The 24,172-nt window shown below is 37.9% G+C and overlaps 1 protein-coding gene across 1 annotated transcript in view; it reads right to left on the reverse strand.

Annotated features, from left to right (window-relative positions):
• Window positions 1-3,619: 3,619 nt before the first annotated feature.
• TET2 (tet methylcytosine dioxygenase 2) overlaps window positions 3,620-24,172 on the reverse strand; it is a 125,239-nt gene continuing 104,686 nt past the window's right edge. The window contains exons 7-11 of the mRNA XM_002926670.4: window positions 23,088-23,238; window positions 21,137-21,226; window positions 13,023-13,160; window positions 10,248-10,602; window positions 3,620-8,412 (exon numbers count right to left, since the gene is read on the reverse strand). Coding sequence (XP_002926716.1) covers window positions 6,935-8,412; window positions 10,248-10,602; window positions 13,023-13,160; window positions 21,137-21,226; window positions 23,088-23,238 — 2,212 coding nt within the window. The 3' untranslated portion in view covers window positions 3,620-6,934. The remainder of the gene's footprint in view (window positions 8,413-10,247; window positions 10,603-13,022; window positions 13,161-21,136; window positions 21,227-23,087; window positions 23,239-24,172) is intronic.

Genomic DNA, 24,172 nt, shown 5'->3' on the forward strand with positions numbered 1-24,172 from the left:
TACACCCAAAACTAATATAATATTGTAAATTATACTTCAACACAAAATTCATCATTATCACAGTTATCCATTATCCATTAAGACACAAATCAGCTCATGCCCCCCCTCTGCTGAGAACTGGCACTCCCTTTCTCCATCCCCTTTCTTTTTCCCATGGCTTTTATCTCCATATTTACTTTATTCCGTGTATCTCTCTCCTGAGTAGAAGATAAGCCCCAAGCAGTAGTCCCTACTTCCTGGTTTGCTCATTGCTCTAAGCCTACCTCCCAGGAATGTGCCTGGCACCATTTTTCAGAGTGGGAGTTTAAAAATATTTGTGAATGAATTAATAAATGAATGATTACATAAAGTCAGGGTGTGGGAAAGGTGATCTCTTAGGTCTCATTCACATCTGCTTATCCATGATTTTGTACAGTGAATACGTTTTTCCCCTTTCTCACTAATGACTTAGAAAAACGTAAAATAAAGCTTCTATGGTAAACAAACAACAACTTCAACTGAACTAATTAACATAATTATAATAGCTGGGTTTTTTTTTAAAGTTCTTTTGAAGCGATTTAAATAAACTCATTTATTTCTCATAACAACCTGTGAGGTAGGTATTATTATTTTCATTCTCCAGATGCAGAAATTAAGGAAAAGAGAGGAAACATTGGCACCTAGGCTAAGGTCCCACAACTAGTAACTAGCAGAGCCAGAATTTGAACCCAGAGCTATAGTCCTTTATCATATGTCATGGCCTAGGCAATACAAAACGGAAATTCTTTTAAAGTTAATGAAATACAATATTTAAAACAGAGCCAATGTCTCTGTTTTAACATACTCTGCCTTAAACAATATTAACATACTCTGCCTTAAACATATTAACATACTCTGCCTTAAAACTATTATATGCATATTTGGAACATGGATATTGTAAACATTGATTCCACATCCTATAAATAATAGAAATTAAAATATAGTTTCCTTCATTTATTTTTTTCTCTGGTTGATTTTTCTTTTAACTTTTTTTTTTTTTAACGATTTTATTTATTTGCGAGAGAGAGAGAGGGAGTGGGAGCCTGAGCAGGGGGAGCGGCAGAGGCAGCAGCAGACAGCCCGCCGAGCAGGGAGCCCAGCGTGAGACTCCATCCCAGGCCCCTCGGATCATGACCTGAGCTGAAGGCAGACGCTTAACCGACTGAGCCACCCAGACGCCCCTCTTTTCTCTTAACTCTTAAACTGTTTGGACCTTTTTCAGTCTTTGTGTATTTGGTATGTTAGAAACTGTGACATCATTTCAACTGTAAGAGTTTTCACACAGTAACTGGGGGATCGTTAACTTGCATGAAAATCAGTTCGCGGCTTTATGAGATTACCAGACAGGGAATTATTTCCTCATTTTGTCACTGCGTCTCCAGCTTTGAGGTCGTAGGGATGCTTCATCGAGAGCTTTTACACTGTTATGTAAACCCATTTTGTCAGGGGAGGTAATTTGGGCTCCTGCCCTTAGGGAGAAAGGAGAGAGGCTGCAGGAGTCAGCCAGGTGGGCACGGAGGTCTGATTAGTGGACCGAACCTTCTAGCAGTAAGCAAAGGAGAGGGAGGGAGATGAAAAGTTTTGTGAGAATAGCTCTTTATTCTAGTTTGTGCTTAAAGCTTTACATTCTCATTAATCCCTACCACATTTCTGTGAGGGATGCATTATTTTACTCATTTTTCCAGATGGGGCTTGATGGCACACAACTAGGGAAAATGCAAGGCTGATCCCCAACCAGGGGCTTTCTATTATGCTGTTACTTGTACTCTTGTATTCCTTGGAGCCCAAACAAGAGCTACTCCTGAGGGAAGGGTTAGGGCACCACGGACACCCAGTTTCAAGCAACGACACCCAGATTTCTACTCATGTGACTATTCTGTGTAAGGAACAAAAGCAAGCGCCGTGAATATGCCCACAAATCCTTGAAAATTAGTGATTTAAATCCTCTGAATGTACTCTCAAGGGGGAAGGAAGAAGAGTGTCTTTATGTAACTATTTTCTCAACACCTAAGTAGAAATCTCGTTTCAGTGTGAATTAAGAATTGATTAGGGGGCGCCTGGGTGGCACAGCGGTTAAGCGTCTGCCTTCAGCTCAGGGCGTGATCCCGGCGTTGTGGGATCGAGCCCCACGTCAGGCTCCTCCGCTATGAGCCTGCTTCTTCCTCTCCCACTCCCCCTGCTTGCGTTCCCTCTCTCGCCGGCTGTCTCTATCTCTGTCAAATAAATAAATAAAAAAATCTTTTTTTTTTTTTTTTTTTAAAGAATTGATTAGAGTAAAATGTCAAATTGGGTAGAGAAATTCCTTTCGAAACAGTAGGAAAGGAAGCCCCAAAGAAAGCATATTTGTCGAGTGTATATGTGGGGAAGATAGCTGCTCCTTTCAGGAGTGAATGTTGCACTAGACAAACAGAAATTTGTGAGAAATTGCTTGGTAAGAGGGAAATGTAGGCAGGTGGCCGCCGATACGTGGAAACAAAAGTATCTTTGTTCTTTGAAACTGAAGAGTGTTGGTAACACTGAAACAATCTCTCATTGCAGTTAATTCTATTCTAAGCATCTTTTGTGAACTCTGACAACTAGAGAGTGTGCTCCCAGGGGAGGGAGGAAGGCAGGAGAAAGCACCCTGAGCCCTCAGTGGTGAGCCCAGTGACTGGCTGGTGAGCAAGTGTCTTCACCCAGCAAGCACTCCCCCCCCCCCCCCCCCCCCCGCCGACTGCGAAAAGAAAAGATGCTCCCCGGCCTTCCTTTCTTGCCGTACCCTCAACTCCAGGTGCCCTCTAGCCCAACGAAACCAACTTAAAATTCTCAGCAGCTTGAGGACAAGGTCCTTGATAAGTAAGGCCTTTTCTCGCAGAGTCTGGTTGTCACACAGCTGATGGAGTACAGAGTCAAGAGTCAGGAAGGGGTCCAAACTAAGCTAGAATTACCAAAACAGGGGGAGGGGTTATGACAACCAACTGAAGGGATTGAGGCAAGGATGAAGTGTCACAGTGGGGCAGGGCAGCTGTGTGCCTGTCTGCCTGCCTGTAAACGCTCATGCCTGGCACTATTTCTGGAGGAGGCAAGGGGCAGGCGGAATTTTGCACGTGCGGCTCACTGTCGTTTCCAGCTCTCTCTCCCACTCAAGTTCACGGGCAGGCTCCCGAGCAGCAAGTCCGCCTACACCTGCATTTACAGCATCCCAGCCCCTGCAGCCCGTCAGGATGGCGCTCTAGCAGGAGAAGCTTTCGGGCTCACAGAACCTCAAGTTCCCCCCGCCCTGGGCAGTGACTAGCAGATTTGAGAAGTGGGAGGTTCCCAGGGTTCAGCTAGAGGATGGGGGGTCAGCAGAAGAGCTGCCGTTCCATGCCTGGTCCCGGCTACACGCACAAAGTGAGCAGCCCAAAGCAAGCTAGGGGAGAAAAAGAAGTTGGATATCTAGCCTATTCCACCAGAGAAAAACTGTGGCTTTAGTTATCCAGATATTATTTTAGGTACATTTTAACAAATAACCATCTAAAAAGTATCTTTAAAAAGCAATTTCTTTTCATTCCCTTTTGCCTCATTGAAGTAACAGTAGTTCAGGCAGTAAACAGAGACTTCAACAAGACAATACTTAGAGTGCATTAAATAAATATAAATTTTATTAAAAACACTCACATAGCGTTATCAGGAATGATATAATAATAAACGCTTTCAAATAACCTGCATTCATAACATTACAATACTTACAGTATTTATAACCATCCTCAGGTTTTATAGACAAACCAAACATGAAAATGAAATGAAACTAAGTTTTAAAAAAAGCATAGAAAAATGCACACAGAGTTCTTTATCTTAGTGTCAAACTGCAAACGTTTCCTACACAAGTTAACCACTAGCTTTAGAAGTGAACTGTACAGCACTGTGCGTCAATCAAGATGAAAAATTCATTCAAGTAAAGTTGACACCACTCAGAAGCATTTTCAAGTATGGCTATATAGTTAACCTGATATTCCTATATAAGCAAATTGGAGATCTGCTTCCATTCATCCTAACTGAGGCAGGTTTGATATTTACAGTTATAGATCTGATATTTACAATATGCCACTTGATTTCCTCTCCTCGTCCCTCCCCCCCCTCCCTCCCTCCCTCTCTCTCTCCAAACCCCAAACTACACTTCTCGCTCTTGTTGGCCGGCAGTTTGACAAATGACAGCGGATGATTCAGAAGCCAAATATTCAGATAGGGATGGCTGACTCAAAACCAACAGATGTGCATGTAGTAACCAAATATTTGGGGTTACATAGGTGGTATCTGCAAAATATTTAAATCATGTGGTTTGACATATGCAAAGGAAGTGTTTTTGAAATGTTTGTAAATTGGTCACAGCCAAAAACTGTGGGGCAATGTTTTAAAAAAGACAAAAGCCACATTATAAAGACTTGACCAGTAAAACTCAAAGGCCTTGTTTAAGAATTTATTTGAAATGTTAGTAAGCACAAGTGTACTTAGACCGGAATGTAACTGTACAGTCGACTGCATGCCACACCCTACGTGTTCTGCCTACGGAGGGAAGTCCTTGCGGCCCGCTACCGTATCCGAGGCGGGATCAAAGACTCGAGTGTCGAGAGACTCTAGCCAGCGGCCACTTGCCAAACTCCTGCCTTACAATCTTCCCTTTATCAACTCAGTGCATTCTATTTTCATGTATTTTTTTTTCCTGCTTGAAACACTCAGAAGATTTCCCCAAACTTTTAAAATGCTTTTCTTTACAATAAAAAGAGCCAACAGATTTTACAAAATTAGTTTTAGTTACATCAGGACATATACAAGTAAAATAGGAGGGATTCAAAATAAAAGGGTTAAATCCCTGAAAAAAGGATGTATTTATTAACCTACAACAATTTTACATAAACACAGGTGACATGTTGGCATAAGGAGAACATGAGCTGAAATATCCCTGAATTTTTAGAACAAAAAGGTTGAAGTTCAAGTTATACTTGCTAAGAAATCAAGTATTGAAAAAAAGGTATGCTTTTTCTTTAATAATAATAATAAAAAAAAGACTTGGAAAAAAAGATGGTACATGATGCTCTAAGCTTTCACTCTCAGTTCAATATCCTATTGCCGAACTAGTGTTGAGGTATATGACGAGTAGGGACGTCACTCAAGCCTTTACTGAGTCCTTCGCTCACATTATGGTACATTCGTAACAGGCTGAGTAGCACCATCATGATGTGAATTCTGCTTCAAATCCATATATATATATACACACACATATATATGTATATATTTAATTTTTTTACAGTACTAAAATACTAAAGCATTGTGTTAAAAAAGTTTTGTTTACAATTTAATTTACTTACTATACATCTCTTTCACTTCTTCTTTATACAAATTAATGATTTAAAACCACCACAGCAAACCAGCTGCCTGTTTTTTTTTTTCTTTTTAATTAACAGATTCACATGGAACTAACCCTGTTTATTCATCTTATGCAGGCATCAGTCTGCTCAATGTTCCTGGAACAGAGGACACTTAAGCTAAGAATGACAACATCACAATGTACAATTGCCAGCGCACAAGCAGACTGCCACGGGGTTTGCTGAAGAGCAGACAGATCCATAAAACAGCATCTGCTTAAGTGAACTCGCTTTGTGAAGTCTGTAGCATGTCGTTCATTATTACCTGCAGTTAAGAGAAAATTCCTAAAACTATGTATCTGAGCGATGAGCTTGTCATACAATGTTGTATAAAACTGTCTTACAGTGTAGCAGGTGAGATGAGCACCAGAAAACACGTGTCGTGGACTAATGTATTCCCTTGACTCCGGTAAGCCCCGCTGCGGGTTTAACTGGCTGTATTAAAAATGGACACATTGCTCGTCAGCAGGTGCATGGCTAAAAGCAAAAATATTTTAAAAGCTTTCCTTGTTTCCTTAAAAAAAAAAAAAATCAACTTTGCATTCTAAAATGAAAGTAAACTTTTTTTTTTTTTTTAACGTCTCAGTACCTTAGCATTGTTCAAGTTGTCAAAGCTTAGGTAGACAAAGTGCTTCTAAAACACCATTTAAAATATTTATACATATACGTGTGTGCACATATACATATGTGTATGTACATATGTACGTTTATTGTCCTACAAGGACTTCACTGGATGAGCAAAATCCAGAGGCCTTTAAATGTCCACATTAAAAAAAAAAAAAACAACCTCGTGTAAGAATAGGTAATTATGCTAAAAACTTGAATGAAAAGGTACCCCTATTATTCAAGGGCATTGGGGTACACAGATAGCATCTTGATGATACAAAGGCATTACATTGTCAATTGTTAAAGACACCATTTTCTTAGCACCATTTCTTAGAACATCCAAACAAATTCAGTGTTTTGCTGTCTATTCATTTATGCTTTCTGTAGCTATTTTGATAAATAAAAGTTAATATTAAGATTACAGTAAAAACTGCATGTTAAAAAGCCATAATTCCAGTATTTCAGTACATTGTATATTCAGCACCAGATGGTATTTGAAAATTCCTGCCACTGTAATACTACAGTACTTGACTTGTGTCCCATGACTATGCAAACTTGGTATTATTAAAAGTGGTCACAGATGTGTAGAGTTGTAAGGGGGAAAAAAATCACATTTACATATCATCTCGTCCAATAATAGAACCAGTGTTTAAAAATGTAAATTGTGGAACACTTTCTTCCCCACCTTCTTTTTGCATAGAATGCTTTGGTCTTTTGCCTAGATGCCATCTGTGACCACTGAGGAGTCAGCGGAAATTAAGTGCCATGGTAGGATGACCTCTTTTTTTGCTGGTGAGCTGAGGTTCTTCCCACCACATTTGTCATGAATCCTGTGTCCTTTCCCCACTGCCCCCGTCATGAGAACTATACTACGGACAGGTTGCTTGTGGTCTTTTCAAATGAGGTACCCACCACGAGGGGCGACATCATATGTATCTGTTGTAAGGCCCTGTGACCCGAGTGAAGGCATATGGAGATGTAGTTACTGTGGAGTCTGTGGTCACGGACATGGTCCTTTCAGCAAGGGACTTGATAAAGCGCAGGTAAGTGGGCTCGGAAGGTTCATGAGGCTCAGTGGGCTCCCGTTTCACTTTTTTGCCGTGGGTTTTCTGAGGCACATAGTCCGGGCCGTACTTCTCACACTCTTCCTCTTTCTCTCGGGCTTTTTCGGCCATTTTGGCTTCCCAGAGCGCCAAGCCATGTTTTGGCTCATTCATGCTCTTATGTTGGTAAAAGACAAGTGAGATCCTGGTGGGGTGATTCCTATTGGGATTCTTTAAAGGGGTTGTGGCGTGAAGCTCGCGCTTGGCACACTCAATGAGAATTGACCCATGAGTTGGAGCCACAGCCACTCCCCCAATGTCAGGATCTAGAAAGCTCTGCTCACTGTCTGACCAGACTTCATCATTGTCCTCAGTGGCAGAAGGCTGCTTTTCCTGGTTACCGGCATCCTGTAATTTGTGTAAGCCTTCTTGGACAGAAGCAGTTCTATCATGGCTAAGACCTGGAAGCATCTTAGAGAACCCATTAGCGGTGTGGGAAAGCATGTCATTTTCCTTATTTTGGAGATGCAGGGCATGAAGAGAGCTGTTGAACACGCCTGGAGCTGCACCGTAGTTATGGATTATATGAGAGGATGGGGGATGGTCACCATTCTTATAGTCTATGTTTGGACTGCTCAAACTGGGTGGCAATCTAGAGGCGGCCCCCATGAAGTGGCCATCCATCTCATGAGTGGAATACGGAGGAAATGTCCCTACATGGTGTACATTTGTTTTAAGAGTACAACTGCTGAAGGCATCTCCCTGCATAGTTTGGTTTCCATAACCTAAGTACTTAGAAGAAAAGCTCTGGCTATTTCCGAACCTCGCCTGGTAGAGTGTATGGATGGGTGGTAAATTTAGCTTAGAGAGGGGGTCTTGGTTTGGATACCTGTATAAATCCATGGGCTGAGACTGGGGAGAATAGGAACCCAGATACGGGGAGCAGTTGTCCACCGATACGTTTCCGTTGCATTGATAGGATGGATACTGGTTATTCTGATTCGGAAGCCCGGTGTAGGGGTTCATGGGATTTGAAGAATTCAAATATGAACCTGTAGCTTGGGGTGAGGTGGAATACAGGTTCATAGCACTGGTGCCTCCATAAATATCTGAAGTGTGTGAAGAGCTTGGATAAGCTTGGATAACTGGATTGGGCCGTCTCATGTACACACTGGCAGATCCAGGGGAAGAGAAGGAGTTGACAGACTCTGACTGAGGGTTATGCGTCATGGCGTGATGCTGGGGCGGCGGTGGCGGCTGCTGGGGCGGCGGCTTCTGGGGCTGTGGAACTTGCTTCTGCAGGGGTGGGGGTGGGGGCTGCTGGGACTGCTGCATGACTGGTCCTGAAAGTCGCAAAAGTTCTGTGGATAGGATAAGAGCAAGCACACAAATGTGTCTGGTTATTGTTTTGCAGAAGCTAGTGCGGATGCTTGAATGCAGGTGAGAACCCCCTGGGATTATGCGGAACCCATCAGACAAGGACAAGAGCAAAGACAGGGTTCTGATCACTGTCTGGCGTAATTTTTTGTCTAAAGCATTAGATAAAACAGCAGATCTCTACAACAGTACAATTTGGTGAGTGAAGAAAAATGCCACAAACATCCAAAAGCTGTGTCACTGACAGTATAGTGTTCTCTGGCGCTTCTGTGCCTCTGACCAGGCCACGCGCTACCCGAAGCGCCCTTCTCCCTCCACCCCACCTCCCTGCCTGTCCTTGGCTCGGTCCTCCCTTCCTCAAGGAAGCCTTCTCCAACCTCATCTTCTAGCGCATGTCACACCCACTGCAAATATAGGTCAGACAGAGCAATGCTTCAAAATGTATAGTAATTATGCATTTTTAGTCCTCTCCTCCTGCTGGTATGAGGCAGTTCCTTGAAGGAGGGGACCAGGTCTTACTTTATTTCTCCATTGCCTGGCATGCAATACAGTTTGCTCAGCAGTTGGAAGTAACACAAAATTTGTACAGAAGATTCAGCAATGCTATGAGAAAAGGAATGACATTCCTTTAAACGCCCAGAGCATATCTTATATAACTGGCAAACCCTATCTACACAGTTGTCAATAAATTTCATGACCTCACTTAAAAATCTATATATGAGAAAAGAACAAATAAACGGAGCTGAAATGGCAGTCCTGAGCACTGAAATGATTATTACAGAAACCAGTTAGAAAAGACTGGAAGCAAACTTCTATCCGATTATACTTTGCAGCTAGCTTAAAGGCGAGATTAAGGAGTGAATAGGATTTACTTCTTTTAGCGTAAATCAACAGATCAATAAATTTTTGTTAAGCATCGTTAGCATATTATTCTAAATTATTTAGTTTCTCTAGGTTTTGAGATGAATTGGTAGGTGAATTTGACTTGGTGAAGCAAAGATGGTTGGTTCTAAGCAAACTAAAAGATGAAACTTAGAAGATAACCCTTTTTCTTTTATTAATGGCCAGGCCAATACCATCTGTAAGATGTGGATATGGACATTAAATTGTATGGCTTTTTATAGCAATTAGCTGAATATGTAAACAAGGGGCTTCGAAGAGAAAGTATCAACTTAGTATTGATAAATAATGCTCTATTGCTACCACCACAGATGTGATGTGTTTGGATGGGTAAAAGCTTTAGAAGATAACTACATGTTATGAGGGTACCCTCCTCAACTCAGACTTAATATGGCTAAAGAAAGGTATCTTATCCTCCTGCCCTGCCCCATAACCCTGTTTCCAAACTTCTTACTTCAACAAGTAGTACTGTTCTAGTTACCTAGGCTTCAAATGTGGAAGTCAATCTTCAATTTTTCTTCAACTTTGTTGCAATGTTTTGTCAACCATGTATTGAGAATCATTTTGGGAACATTTGCTTCCATCTGGTTTATTGCATCTGTCTCCGAGCTCATAGCTCCTCAGCCTCTATTTGCCCTCCTGTCACTGCCAGATTCACACTAACTTCACCATATCACCTACCTGTCATAGAACTGCCATTTATTACAGAATAGAATCCAAACGGCTCCATCAAGCTGGGGTTGAGGGTGCAATATCTCATTACCATCTCCAAGAGCAAAGCCTGGCCCTCAGGACTTCAGAGAAGATTCTGGTATAGAACTAAGACTATGACTGAATATAGTCTTCACAAATTAACGGTACTCATTTTTAACCCCAGTTTCAGATAACACAGAGGCACAAGGCTGTACATTAAATTTACCTGCCAACTGTTTGGCCTGGCTTGCATTTTCAGTCTGTTTTGTACGAGATGAGGCTGACTTCTCCTTTTCATTCTTATTTGTGCTGTTCTCCAGAGAGGAAAGCTTTTCAGCTGCAGCTTTCTTGGCTTCTAGTTTCCTCTGTCGGCATGTCTTGACCGGCTCTGCCAGCATCCTGACTTTGCGCCGAAAAGAGCTCAGCACCTGAATGGCACCATTTTGTTTCTTCTTCTCTTGAGCTTCCACACTCCCAAACTCGTCCACGTCTGAGACTTTGTAGAGGGGCAGAACATGGAGCTGCTCGTCCTCAGGCTTTCCTCCAATTTCACGATTGTCTTCTCTAGTGAGGGTGCATACCTGGGGGGGAGATAAGATGGTACGGTTTCAGTCCAAAAGAAACGTGTGTGTGTGTGTGTGTGTGAGAGAGAGAGAGAGAGAGAGAGAGAGAGAGAGAGAGACTTCCTCCCTGTCAGGATTTAGATTGGTGGTGGTCTCCTGGACCAGATCAGTGACAGGCATATCACCATGAATCACATCTGTCTGTTCTTAAGGGACGTTGCATTAAAATGGTACAAGGAGACCGACAAGTCCACGTTGACTTTTTTTTTTCCTTTTTCTTTTTTTGAGTCTATCAGGAAATGATACCCGTGGTGACTTTGTTCTTCACATATATTTCTGATGCTATGGGAAGAAGCGACACTCCCACCAAAATGAAGCAATCTCCCACCTTTCACACTTGAAACAGATGTGAGAGATGTGAAACCTCTTCAAGAAGGGGCTAAAAGTTTCTCCCACCAAATGATTTCCTGTTTTGCTAGTTATCACAGTCATCTAATCTCATACTTTGTACACAAAGAAATTTCACATCTTTCCTCACACTGGACTCCTAACTCCCCTTCGTGTGCTTAAAAAATTTCCACAAGATACCAAAGTGAAGTCTGAATCATGTAAAATTGAAGATGTGGTTGCTATAGGGAATCTGGAACTCAACATTGCGTCTGCGTCCCCTTCTCTCCTTCTCTGTACTTGTTAAGCCTAACTTACTGTTCCTCTCTCGTTTCTCTTCTAAGCTATTGCAGCATACAAGGGGCTATTCCGAAAAGGGGAAAAGTCTACTTCTCTTCTTTGCCAATTTAATGGTACTTTTTCTCTTTCGTTAGTCACAGTCATATTGCTGTTGATGAGAGATTATTTGTTGGCTTTAAAATACTAGCTTTTAGTATTTACTGTTTTTGACTGATGCAGAAAACATGATCACGATTATTTAAAAGTGCAGGTAATATAAAATTACTGGAAGATACTCTTGAAAGGAATGTGATCATAACAGACTTACCTTGATAAGTTTAACATGAGATGGGACTAAAACGAGTTTTTCACTTCCTATACATAAAAGTCTTCCAAATCCACATCTCTGAGCATGTGGCACCTTTTCTCACATGTTTATCCCCACTCCGTTCTTCTTACCTAGTGCTGCTTTCCTTTGCACCTTGTGGAAACCATGAGCTATGAGAGGCAAAGTCCCCTTTACGAAGAACCTTTCTTGTCACTGCCTTCTCTCCATCACCTTGTTAGGGTGAAACATGGCTATCTCTAAGACCTACCATGGCTCTGATTATCACTTATTTCTTCTTCTCAGAACCCAACTTAGCCTTCTAATAGTGAGCAAGTGGTCAACACATGATTAGTGACGATTTTAGAAACTGCGAACGATAAGCCTTGTGTTGGTCCTCCTGGATCAGAAGTCTGCAAGCCAAACGGCCTCACAGCCACTTTTTTCATGGCAAGTCAACTAAGAGTGTTTTTTGCATTTTTAATAAAAACACAAAAAACAAAACAAAACAAAAAGAATGTGAGAGACCCTATGTGGCCTGTGAAGCCTAAGATACTTACTGTCTTTCTTTAATAAAAAAATATTCTGACCTCTGCTCTAAACCATTAAACCAATACCTTTCTTCTCAAAAACTTCATACCAGGTTCTGTGAATTACTTCCATTATTGCTTACCACTCCCTGGGTTCTTCTCTACCCTAGACTGTGACTTTGGTCCCTGTATTCTATTTTTCATCCTGAGTCTCACTGGTCATCTTCCTCAACTGCACACAAAGCCATGTTGATGACTCATCAGGTCATTAATTTATAGTTTCTTCACTTGAACTTTCTCATTCTTTATCTCCACTGTGGTTTCTCCTTCTCCATGCAAGGCCACACCGTGGACTCTGTCAGTGTTGAACACTGCTCCACCCTAAGACCATATTCATTTTCTCCACTTACCAAAACCTCCAATTATACGGCCTAATCCATTTCGCCCACTATACTATGTAGTTATAATGGGTTCTTTTTTGTGCTTTGAATTTTCTAGTTACTGTGCCACCGGTGATGTATTTTTCATTTGCACTTCTCTCTGCAAGATGGATTGGTGCCTTGGCTTATATACGGCTTTTTACTTTACTGACCATAACCTACCGGACACCTGACACTGAATTTTGAAAGAACTTTTGGCAGCTGATGGTAGCTGGCAGTGCATAGTCACTGGTTTGGCTCAGCACCAACACTTCCACGGTTTTCCTGTGCTTGTCAACAGATTTCCAGTAATGTGCCAACCCCTTATGAGAGTCCTAGACATGCCAAACAAGGTCAGCTTTGCAACAGCAATTCATTCACGAAAGCACTTGTGCGATGGCCCCTGCAGAGAACACGTTCTCTAATCACAATGTACTGACTTCCAGCCTTCCAGTCTTTCGCAGGGTGTGCTGCTAGCCTGTCCTGTGCCCCACTCACCAATGTGCTGCCGTTCTGCATGTTGTGTAAGTCCCTGTGGGCGTGAGCACAGAAGTCCAAACACGCAGTGACCCCTGAGAATGGACGGCCTTCCTTCAGACCCAGTCGGCACTCTGGTGCTCTGTGTTCATATTCAATCTGAAAAATAAAAGCGTCTGTGTGAATGGGGACATACTTAGGCATTAGAAATTCTTAGGCATACACTCGAGAAAAAAATGTTAAGACCTGTGCACTGAACAGGTCAAAAAGACTCCTTAGTATTTTGGCTATTTAGAACTTCAAAAAAATGTTGTATAGTTTATATCCAGAATTACAATGGAATGACACAAAACAGAGCAAACATTTTGATATGGTAAAGGTTTTATTTTACGGTGGTGAGGTGTAATTGATACACATTAAACAGCGTATACTTAAAGCGTACTACTGGATGATTCTGACATGCATATATGTGAAACCATTGCAATGATCAAAATAATGTACGTATCCATCACTTCCACAAGTTTCCTCCTTCCCCTTTTAATTCACGCTTCCTTTGTTCCCAGGAAACTATTGATCTGCTTTCTGTCACTACAGATTACTTCGTACTTTCTAGAATTTTATATACATGGATCTGTTTTAATTTTTATATATGATGAAGATTAAGAGTCAAGGTTAATTTTTTCCATACAGCTAGCCAACTGTTCAAACACTACTGGATAAAAAGATTATCCTTTGCCACTAAATTGCCTTTGTCGAAAATCAATTGTACGTGCTGGATCTATTTCTGAACTTTCTGTTCTGATTTTTTGGTCCACGATGGTGTGCTGGGAGCTGTGTGTATAGATGCCAATACCACTGTCTTGATTACTAGTAAATATGGATCTTTAGTAATCTTGAAATCAGGGAGTAGAAATCTTCAAATTCTGATCTTTCTGAAAATTCTGACTATTCCAGATCCTTTGCATTTCTCTCTGTATTTTAGAATCACCTCATCAATTCCTTCAAAACACCTAGTAACATTTTGATAGGTTATGTACTGACTCCATTGATTGACTCGGGGAAAACTGACATCTTAAAAATATTTAGTCCTGTGATCCATAAACATAGTGTATCTTTCCAGTTTGGGTCTTTTTAAATTTCAGCGATGTTTTATAGTTTTTACTGCACAGGTCTTGTATATTTTTGTCAAATGTCAAAATTTTATGCCTAAGATTTTCATATTTCTGATGCTATTTGCTATTGGTTTCCACTATAATTTTTAATTGTTTATTGCTAGTATATAGAAATACAATTCATTTTTTTATTTTGCAACTTTGCTAAACCATTTATTAGTACTAGGAGTTTTTTGGTAGATTCTTTGGGACTTTCTACATAGATATGCATGTTATCTGCATATAAGGACACTTTCATTTCTTTCTATTTAATCTACATGTTTCTTGTTTTTTTCTTGTCTATTGCCCTAAAATTTTCAGTTAGATGTTAACAGAAATGGTAAAAACGGACGTCCTTGTTTTGTTTCTAGTCTTAGGGATAAAGCTTTCAGTCTTTCACTATTAGCTATGAAGTTAGCTTTTGGTTTTTCAATTATGCCCCTTAGCAGGCTGAGAAAGTTCCCTTCTATGGATGTTGAATATTGCTAAATGCTTTTTTCCTCTAACTATTGAGATAATGATATTTTCCCCGTTACTTTGGCTAATATGGAGAATCACACTGATTGATTTTTGAATGTTAAACAAAGCATTCCTGAAATAAATTCCATTTAGTCATTATGTATTATCCCTTTTACACATTGTTGTGTCTAATCACTAAAATTTTGTTAAGAATTTGCACATCAATATTTATGAAGAACACTGGACTATGTAGTCTTCTTTTTCTTTAATGCCGTCATCTACTTCTAGGATCAGGATATTTCCAGCTTCATAAAATGAGTTGGAAGTCTACTCCTTTTCTGTTTTCTAGAAGAGTTTCCACTGAATTATTATTATTTCTTCCTTAAGTCAAGTTTGGAAGGGAAATTATCTCAGCCTGGAATTTTTAGGAAAGTTTTTAACTTTCTGGATCAGAAGTCTGCAAGCCAAACGGCCTCACAGCCACTTTTTTCATGGCAAGTCAACTAAGAGTGTTTTTTGCATTTTTAATAAAAGGATAATGTATGGTATTTATTTTTTCTTTAGTAAGCTTTGGTAATTTATATGTGTTTAAAGATTTAATTAATTATTTTTTTATTTATTTAAAGTGGGGGGGGGCAGAGGGAGAGAGAGAGAGAAAATCCTAAGCAGATCCTGCACTGAGCAGAGCCTGCCTGACACGGGGCTCAATCTCATAACCCTGAGATCATGACCTGAGCTGAAATCAAGAGTTGGATGTTTAACCAACTGAGCCACCCAGGCACCCTGGTAATTTATATCTTTTAAGTACTTCGCCCATTCCATCTAAATTGTTGAATTTTGGGGCATAAAGCTTTAATAATATGTCTTTATTATTCTTTTAATGTCAGTAGGATCTGTAGTGATGTCTTGTCTCTAGATATTGGCAATTTGTGCCTTCTCTTTCTTCCTGATTGAATTGACTCAAAGTATCGGCTTTTGGTTTCACTGATTTATTCTCTTGTTTTCTGTATTTCATTTCATTGATTTCTGTTGTTTAGTTTTTCCTTCCTTCCACCTAAAATTTTAGGGCTCAAATTGCTCTCCTTTTCCAAGTTTTTTACAGTAGAAGCCTAGATCATTAATTTGAGACTTTATAATTTTCTAATAATAAGTGTTCAATGCTATAAATGTCTAAGCAAGGCATAATAGCTTCATCCTGCAAATTTCAATGTCATGTCTTCATTTTCATTCAGTTTGAAATACTTTCTAATTTCCCTTGTGATTTATTCTTTGGCTCATAGGTCATTTAGAAATACGTTGCTCAGTTTCCAGATACTTAGAGATTCTGTGGATATTCTGGTACAGATTTTTAATTTAATTTCATTGTGTCTAGAGAACACATTTTGAGATTTTAATACTTATTGATAGTCTTATGACCCAGTATATAATCTATATTGATAAATCATCCTTATACACTTAAAATAATGTTAATTCTGCTGTTAGGTGGGGACTTATATACATGTCAGTAAAAGGTCAAGTGGGTTAAAAGTACTGTTCAAGTCTTCTGTCTCCTTAATGATTTTGTACTTGTACTAACAGTTGAGAGAGATGTATTGAAATCTCTGAATATAACTGTAGATTCATTTCTTTTTATAGTTCTATCCATTTAATAAAATCTGAAGCTCTGTTATTAGATGCATACATAGGATTATCATGGTCTCTTGATGAACTGACCCTTTTATTAAATGATCCTCTTTATGGTTTATAATATTCTTTGCTATGAAATATACTTTGCTATTAATATGATCATTCCAGCTTTCCTTTGGTATTAGCATATTTCTTGGTTCCTGCTTCTTTCAATATCACAGTGGTTCAATATCAATGTGATTATTCGGTATCACAAACTGGCTTTTAATTGGGAGTGTTAAAAGCCATTCACATTTAATGTATTTTTTTTGTATGGTTGGGATTAAATATACCATCTTGCTATTTGTTTTATATATATCTATATCTATAGATATATATTTTTTCTTTTCTTCTATTTGTTATATATTTGTCTTATCTTTCATTTGGTTCCATATTCCTTTCAAGAATCTTTTTGGATTGACTCCATTTTTTATCTCTTTACTGATGGATTAGCTATATACTCCCCCCCACCAGTGGCTGCTTGCCTTGAGGTTTACAGTATGTTCTGTCACTTCTCACAATCTACATTCAAGAAATAGGATACACTGTATACCAGTGTGCTTTCAATTCCCGAGCCTCTCTGCTGCTTCTACATGGTATAAACTTCAAAATGCACTGTGTTTTAAATAGCAAATTATCTTTTAAATAAATTTCGAAAATAAGGAAAAAAGTTTTCTACTCTCACATCTACTGTTTATGATGTTTTCCATTTCTTTATGTCAATATAGATTTCTATCTGGTATCGTTTTCTTTCGGCAGGAGGGCTTCCTTTAACATTTTTAAAGTGTTAGTCTGCTCATGGTAAATTATTTCAGCTTTTGTAAGTTTGAAATAAATACATATATATATATATGTATATATATATATATTTAAGATTAAAATCTTAAATATATATATATATATTTAAGATTTTATTTCTTTATTTGACAGAGAGGCAGCCAGCGAGAGAGGAAACAGAGGCAGGGGGAGTGGGAGAGGAAGAAGCAGGCTCCCAGAGCAAGGAGCCTGATGTGGGGCTCGATCCCAGAACTCTGGGATCACGCCCTGAGCCGAAGGCAGACGCTCAATGACTGAGCCACCCAGGCGCCCCTGAAAGAAATATTTTGCCTTTACTTTTGAGAGTTGTTTTTACTGTGTAGAGATTTCTAGGTTGACAGTTTTTTTCTCTTTCAGTACTTTAAAGATGTTTCTCTTCTTTTTTCTTACATTTTTCTCTGATGAGAAGCTTAACTTTAGCAATAAGACTTTAACTATAAAATCAAAGAACAAAGCAAGGGAAGCACACTTAGATGTGAGAAGTAAGGGTAATAGATTCAGTTGGGGGAGGAGACAAAAATCAAATGGTAGGTTTTGACAGCATCCACGACCTTAATAGGTTTTCCCATGTACTGTGTGGAAAAGATCACATGGCTGTTTTTTTTTTTTTTTATTATCTCTAAACCATATTAAGACATATGGATGAACATTACCAATAGTACCTACCATGCAATAAAAAAAAACACCTTATCTATTCACAGCCATTGACTGAATTAATTTAGACAGACATTAAATCTATTTTTTATGTATTTTTTAAATGTGTGAGTGTATGTACGTATTTAATTTTTTTTTCCTTTTCAATTTTTTATTTAAATTCTAGTTAACATAGATGGTAAAATTGGTTTCAGGTATAGAATTTAGTTATTCATCACTTACATATAACATCCAGTGCTCATCACAACAAGTGCCCTCCTTAATACCCACCACCCATTTAGTCCACTCCCCACCCTCCTCCTTCCATCAACCCTCAGTTTGTTCTCTCAGTTAAGAGTCTCTTATGGTTTGCTTCTCTCTTTCTCTCTTTTTTCCTTCCCATACGTTCATCCGTTTTGTTTTTTAAACTCCACGTATGAGTGAAATCATATGGTATTTGTCTTTCTCTAACTTATTTTGCTTAGCATAATACACTCTAGCTCCATTCACATCACTGCAAATGGCAAGATTTCATTCTTTTTGATGGCTGAGTAATATTCTATATATAATATTCTATTTATATATAAGTATTCTATTTATATATAAATATATATATATATACACATATATATTTAAGTTAAGTATCCAGTTCATTATTGTTGACTATAGGTACACGTGTTGCAAAGGAGACCTCTAGAGCTCATTCAACTTGCTTAACTGAAACTTTATGCCCATTTATCAGTACATTTACTCATATACAAATACTGAAACACATCTAAAGAGTTATACCTAATCATCTTGTTATAACTAAAATTTGGAGTACTGTCATATTTTAGATATTCTAGGTTTAGTTAATGCATAAAATACTCCAAATATAATGTAATCGGGTGGAATATCAATGCTTAGAAAATCAGGTGTGTATAACACCATCTATAATAAGAATCAAAGGAGGGGCGCCTGGGTGGCACAGCGGTTAAGCGTCTGCCTTTGGCTCAGGGCGTGATCCTGGCGTTGTGGGATCGAGCCCCCACATCAGGCTCCTCCGCTATGAGCCTGCTTCTTCCTCTCCCACTCCCCCTGCTTGTGTTCCCTCTCTCGCTGGCTGTCTCTATCTCTGTCAAATAAATAAATAAAAAAATCTTAAAAAAAAAAAAAAGAATCAAAGGAGTCAAAAGAACATTAATGCTTTGTTATTCTGTCCTCTTTCCCCACCTAAGCATTTGATTAATAGCACCTATAATAAAATTTATTCAACAGAAAATGGCCAAACTTGGTATCTAGCAACATAGACTTAATTCACTTTCTTTTTATAGCTTGATATATTGTGTTTCTCACTCAGGATTATTTTGCAACAGTACCAAAGCATCCCATATACTTTTCTGTGATACTTACCAAAGTAGATAAGGTTGTAAAATAATGGTATTAATCCTACTACTATTAACAGTATTTAAAATATTTTTCATAGACATCATATACATTTCTAAAAACCAAAGGTGTGACATAAAACAACTTTATAAACAGATCATTATTTAACTTGCCTCTTTTGCTCCCACTTGAAAAAGAAAGAGTTGAGGTTTGGGGAAAGTGTTTAAGTCCATGATGGAAACAAGAGTAGCTAAACCATTAAATTAGTATTGGTCTCCCCCTCTGTCCCTGCTACGTAAACTAATCTAATCTCATTAGTCTTTAATGTTATTAAATGACAATTGTTGGCCAAATGTACTCTTCTTAATACCTCCCTATACCCCCTGCTGGTGTGTACTCTGCTCTGGCTACCTGCATCACCTCCAGCTCTCCTCCTTCTATCAGTCTCCCTCCTTCCCTTAAATTTTTAACTCCTCTTACTGTATTGTGCCTACCCCCAGCATTTACTTCACTGGTTTCTCATCCTCCACTCCTAAAATGTCTGTGTTCCAGAATGCCATCAGTAGCCCCTTCTCCTCTTTCTAATCTCCACTCTGAGAAGAATCATTCACTCCTATGTACTCAGCTTCAACTCCTTACATGTTGACAACTCCCAGATCTACAGTGCTGGGAGATTTTTCTCCCAATTTTCCATCTAATTATCCTAGAATTATGTCAAACATAGTATGTACAAAATGAAATGTATCATTCCCCCCTTTTGTCCCCACACTTCCTTTCTTCTCACTGACTCCAAATACTAGTTAACAGAACCATCTGTCCAAGCCAGAAATTAGGTGGATCCTCAAATTCTTCCTTTTGCTCATCCTCAAATCCAACTGGTCACTAAGTTCTGTAAGTTCTACCTCAAGTATTTCACATACTTATTTTCTTTATTCTATCACTACTGTCATTCTTAATTTAGGAATTTAACATCTCTTGCCCAATGACTACATTAGCTTACTTCTCCAATTTAATCTTACACTAACTGAAGTTGTATTTCATTTAATTTGGTTTGTTGAGAGAACTTTTTAAATTAAATCACACTCCTCTGCCCCCAATACACACTTAAAATGCCCCAATGGTAGCCTTTCTACATACAGGATAAAGTTCAAAGATTTTTATACTGTTTCCAAGGCCATTTGTGATCTTACATCTCTACTTTCAGGGAGAACTTTTTTGTTCCTTCAGAAATGTGCACACCTCTATTCCAGCTGCTATGTTACATATTGACAGAAACCCTACATTGCTCATCTTTATGTCCACAGTGACTAAAACAGTATCCAGTTTGTAACATAAATATATATAACATAAATATATATATACAGACACACATATGTATATATTTAGTACATATAACATATACTAAATATGGTATATAGTTTATATCCATTTAATGCTTCTGTTGATGTTATAATGACAGGGGAGACTTTACAGTTTTTTTCCCCTTTATGGGCATTTCTGAACAAAATCACCCAGCCTTCCAAATAGATACAGCCTAGAACACACCTATAAAATAGGAAAAAGATATTTTTGCTTGGTTTATGGAGCCCAAGGCCAATTAAAAAGAAGAAAATCCAGCAAAATCTGACGTATCTGGACACATGGATGTACACTTACAAAGCAGTACACTCATAGCTTAATATGTATAGACATATATGTGAAAACAGTTAATATTGATAGGTGGCTAGAACCTACAGTTTGGGCCACACAATTTTAACTGTCCACCAAAGTCTGCTTACAGAAGAGATACGAGAACAAGATTAGTGGATAGAATAGCTTGTGAGACTTAAAAGCTCATTATCTTTACAGATTAAAAGACCAAAAATATGTCTTTTGGATGATATAATTCTTATGTACCAGAAACAGAACACTGTGGCTTCACTAATTGGGAAGAGGAAAAATTAGAAAAATAAAGGAAAATCATTGCTTCAGAAATAATTTTGGAAGTAGGTAGGTCATCATAAGTAAACTCTTCCAGTCATTGTCAATAATTATGTATAAACTTACCTGATTATTATACGCATCAGGTGCAAGTTTCTTATATGTCGGTGCCATAAGAGTGGACAGGTTTTGTAAATGAGACTCCAGTTTCTCTTCCTGTATAAAATGAATAATTCAACATATTAAATTCTAAATCCCTTCTATATGCAAGAGAGGCTATCAGTTAAATTTTTCCTGCTACATCTTAGATCCAAATGACTATATTTAATATAAAGTATCTTTCTTACTAAATAAAGTTCCTTAACATGACTATTTCTAAGTAAAAAGTATAAACCATATATCGTCTATTTTTGTATGTGTTATTACAATATCTAGCTATTTGGTATTTTTTTAATATTAATAAATTTTGTACTCTGCATGCAGATACTTGGCATTTTATAAATATAAGCTTACACTAGGAATAGGATAAGGAGAATGAAGCCATATGGTCTTAGAGAGGTCCATTCTCCACTCCTTCTCCTATCAGCTGCTATGGAAGATGAACTACTGAAAGGATTTGTTTGGCTCATCTATTTTCAATCTTTATATTTTTAAATATTTATAAAAATAGCATTCAAAATTTGAGAAGATCTTTCCATTGAACTAGAAGTTACTAGATGCTTCAAATATGGATAAAACTCTCAGAACTAGAATGTGGTATATATGCAGAACTTTGTAAAGTTTACTTGAAAGGAGAAATGTTCAGTTACACTCCCTCCTCCCTACAAAGAACCGATTTTTTAGGTAAGATGCTTATAAAATGGTACGTGATAATACCCAGTTGCTCCATTCATACTTAGAAGTTCTCATTTCACAGTAATATTTCTCCAAAAATCTTAAGATCTTGATGTAACTACCTGGCAGAGTTTCACTTATTTGTGCTTTAGAAGGTGAGGAGTTTCTAAGCCAAGCTCTCCCACCAACCTGCGGGAGAATGTTCCTAGCCATCCCTTGGATTTGCTTTATATTAAATCTAGTGAAAGTGATAAACATTTATAAAATAGTGGTAAAAACTCTCCAGTGTGGAAAATTAAAGTGGCCGATGACATGTAAAATTGTTACACTTCATCAGGGTTATTAAGTATTTGTATTTTTTTCTTATGAAAAGGGACATCTAGCCCATTTAATATAGTTTATTAAAAATACAATCCTGTGAAAAAATTACATCATGATTTCAAGAGTTTTTGTACTTTACTAAATTTCCACTTACTATTATAGTCACAAATAATAAAGCCAACACATTTTTCATTTAGACAGACATATCAATATTATAATATACATAGTATAACTCTTTCAATTGCATTTAAAGTTTGGAAAAATAATTATAAGGTTCATAGAGTCACTAAAAATTTGGTCATATCTAAATGATAAACATTCAGGGGTTTTTTGATTATTCATTAGCATACACTAGAAGCTATACCCAAAAGTTGTTAAAAATTGATATCCACCTGTAAGTAATATTTTGAGAAATATATAGTATCAATTACACTTTTATATTAAAGTCTAAATTTGTTTTAGTTACTTGAATGCGTTCATTATGATAACTTTATCAAATCTCATGGTATGAAAATGTGGTGAGAAATGGTCTTCACTGAATGTGGCAGTGATGAGCATGATTTCTGTAATCCAGGTCTGAAAAACGGAAGTTTTAACAATGAAATGTTAACACTTGGTTTTAATACCAAAGTGATGCCTGTTTACAACTCCGGAATTAACAAAGGTAAGTACAAAGGGCCACAGGTATGAAGAGTTTATGTTGTTCATCCGTTACCACTTTGGTATCACATGGTCATTATTATGCTAACTTCATCAATATATAATGTGTATCTACAGTTTAGCTAAAATTTTGATGTACCTCTGAGATGAAATTCTCTATGTTAATGAGAATTTAACAGAATATGTTACACTATTCACTTCATCTGTACTCATTAATCCTCCATGAAAGTTAAAGGGATTACAGATCAGGAAGTAAACAAACCTCTTTTGGGTCATCCCCAAGCAGCTTAAATTTTCTTGGGATCTTGCTTCTGGCAAACTTACAGCCATTGTAGTACATACTCCATGAACAACCAAAAGAAAAGGAGGCACCACAGGTCTCGGGATCCAGCCCTTGACAGGCACAGGTTCTCCTAAGGAATCAAAGGACCAAGTTCATAGCTATCGATAACATGACAGTATCTAGGCTACCAACCTTGTATTCTTGGTATCTGCATGCAAAAACGAGTGCAAATTAGTTTTAAAAGAAATTTATATTAAGCTTGCCATAATCACATCAGAAAAGAACTATTTTAATTGATTTTAAAACACAATTTAAACACTTTTATTGTAGCAGAATACACAGAAAAGTACACATAATTTTACAGTGTGCGAATGCTCACAAATAAAACAGACCCAAGTAAGTAGCACCCAGAGTAAGAAACAAATATACACTCGCAAGCACCCCAGAATCTCCTCTGTACTTCCAGGCATTGTCTATAACAATAACTTCTATCAAAGAGTTTTGCCTATTTTTATATTATATATAGTATACTATATGCGTGTGTAAGTATATATGTAAGCATAGTTTTGCATATTTTTATACTATATGTAGTATATATATATACAATTTTGCTCACTCTTATACACTATATAGTATACTGTATTTTTATTTATATATGTAGTACAAAATGTGTAAAACTATATATACACACACACACATATATCACACAATTACATAGTATAAGCTTATTTGTGTCTTGTTATTTTTGTTCAACATGTTCAGGATAGCCATCCATATTGTCGCATATAGTTGTACTTTTTCATATATTTATTCATTGAATACAATTTTCCATTGTATAAATATTTCACAAAATAACCATTCTACCACTGATGGGCATTGGAGTGCTTTCTAGCTTTTGGCTAAAATACAGTGTTGTGACTTTACAGCCTAAGCCAGATATATCCTAAGGGCAATAAACAGAAAAAAATTAACGAAGAAACCAAAGAACAAAAATGATAAAATAACCCACTAGGAAAACTCACTCAATTGGTATTTTTTTCAGCCATCCCGAGGTATAATTGATA

The sequence above is a fragment of the Ailuropoda melanoleuca genome, chromosome 11, assembly GCF_002007445.2.
Source record: "Ailuropoda melanoleuca isolate Jingjing chromosome 11, ASM200744v2, whole genome shotgun sequence".
NCBI classification, from domain to species: domain Eukaryota; kingdom Metazoa; phylum Chordata; class Mammalia; order Carnivora; family Ursidae; genus Ailuropoda; species Ailuropoda melanoleuca.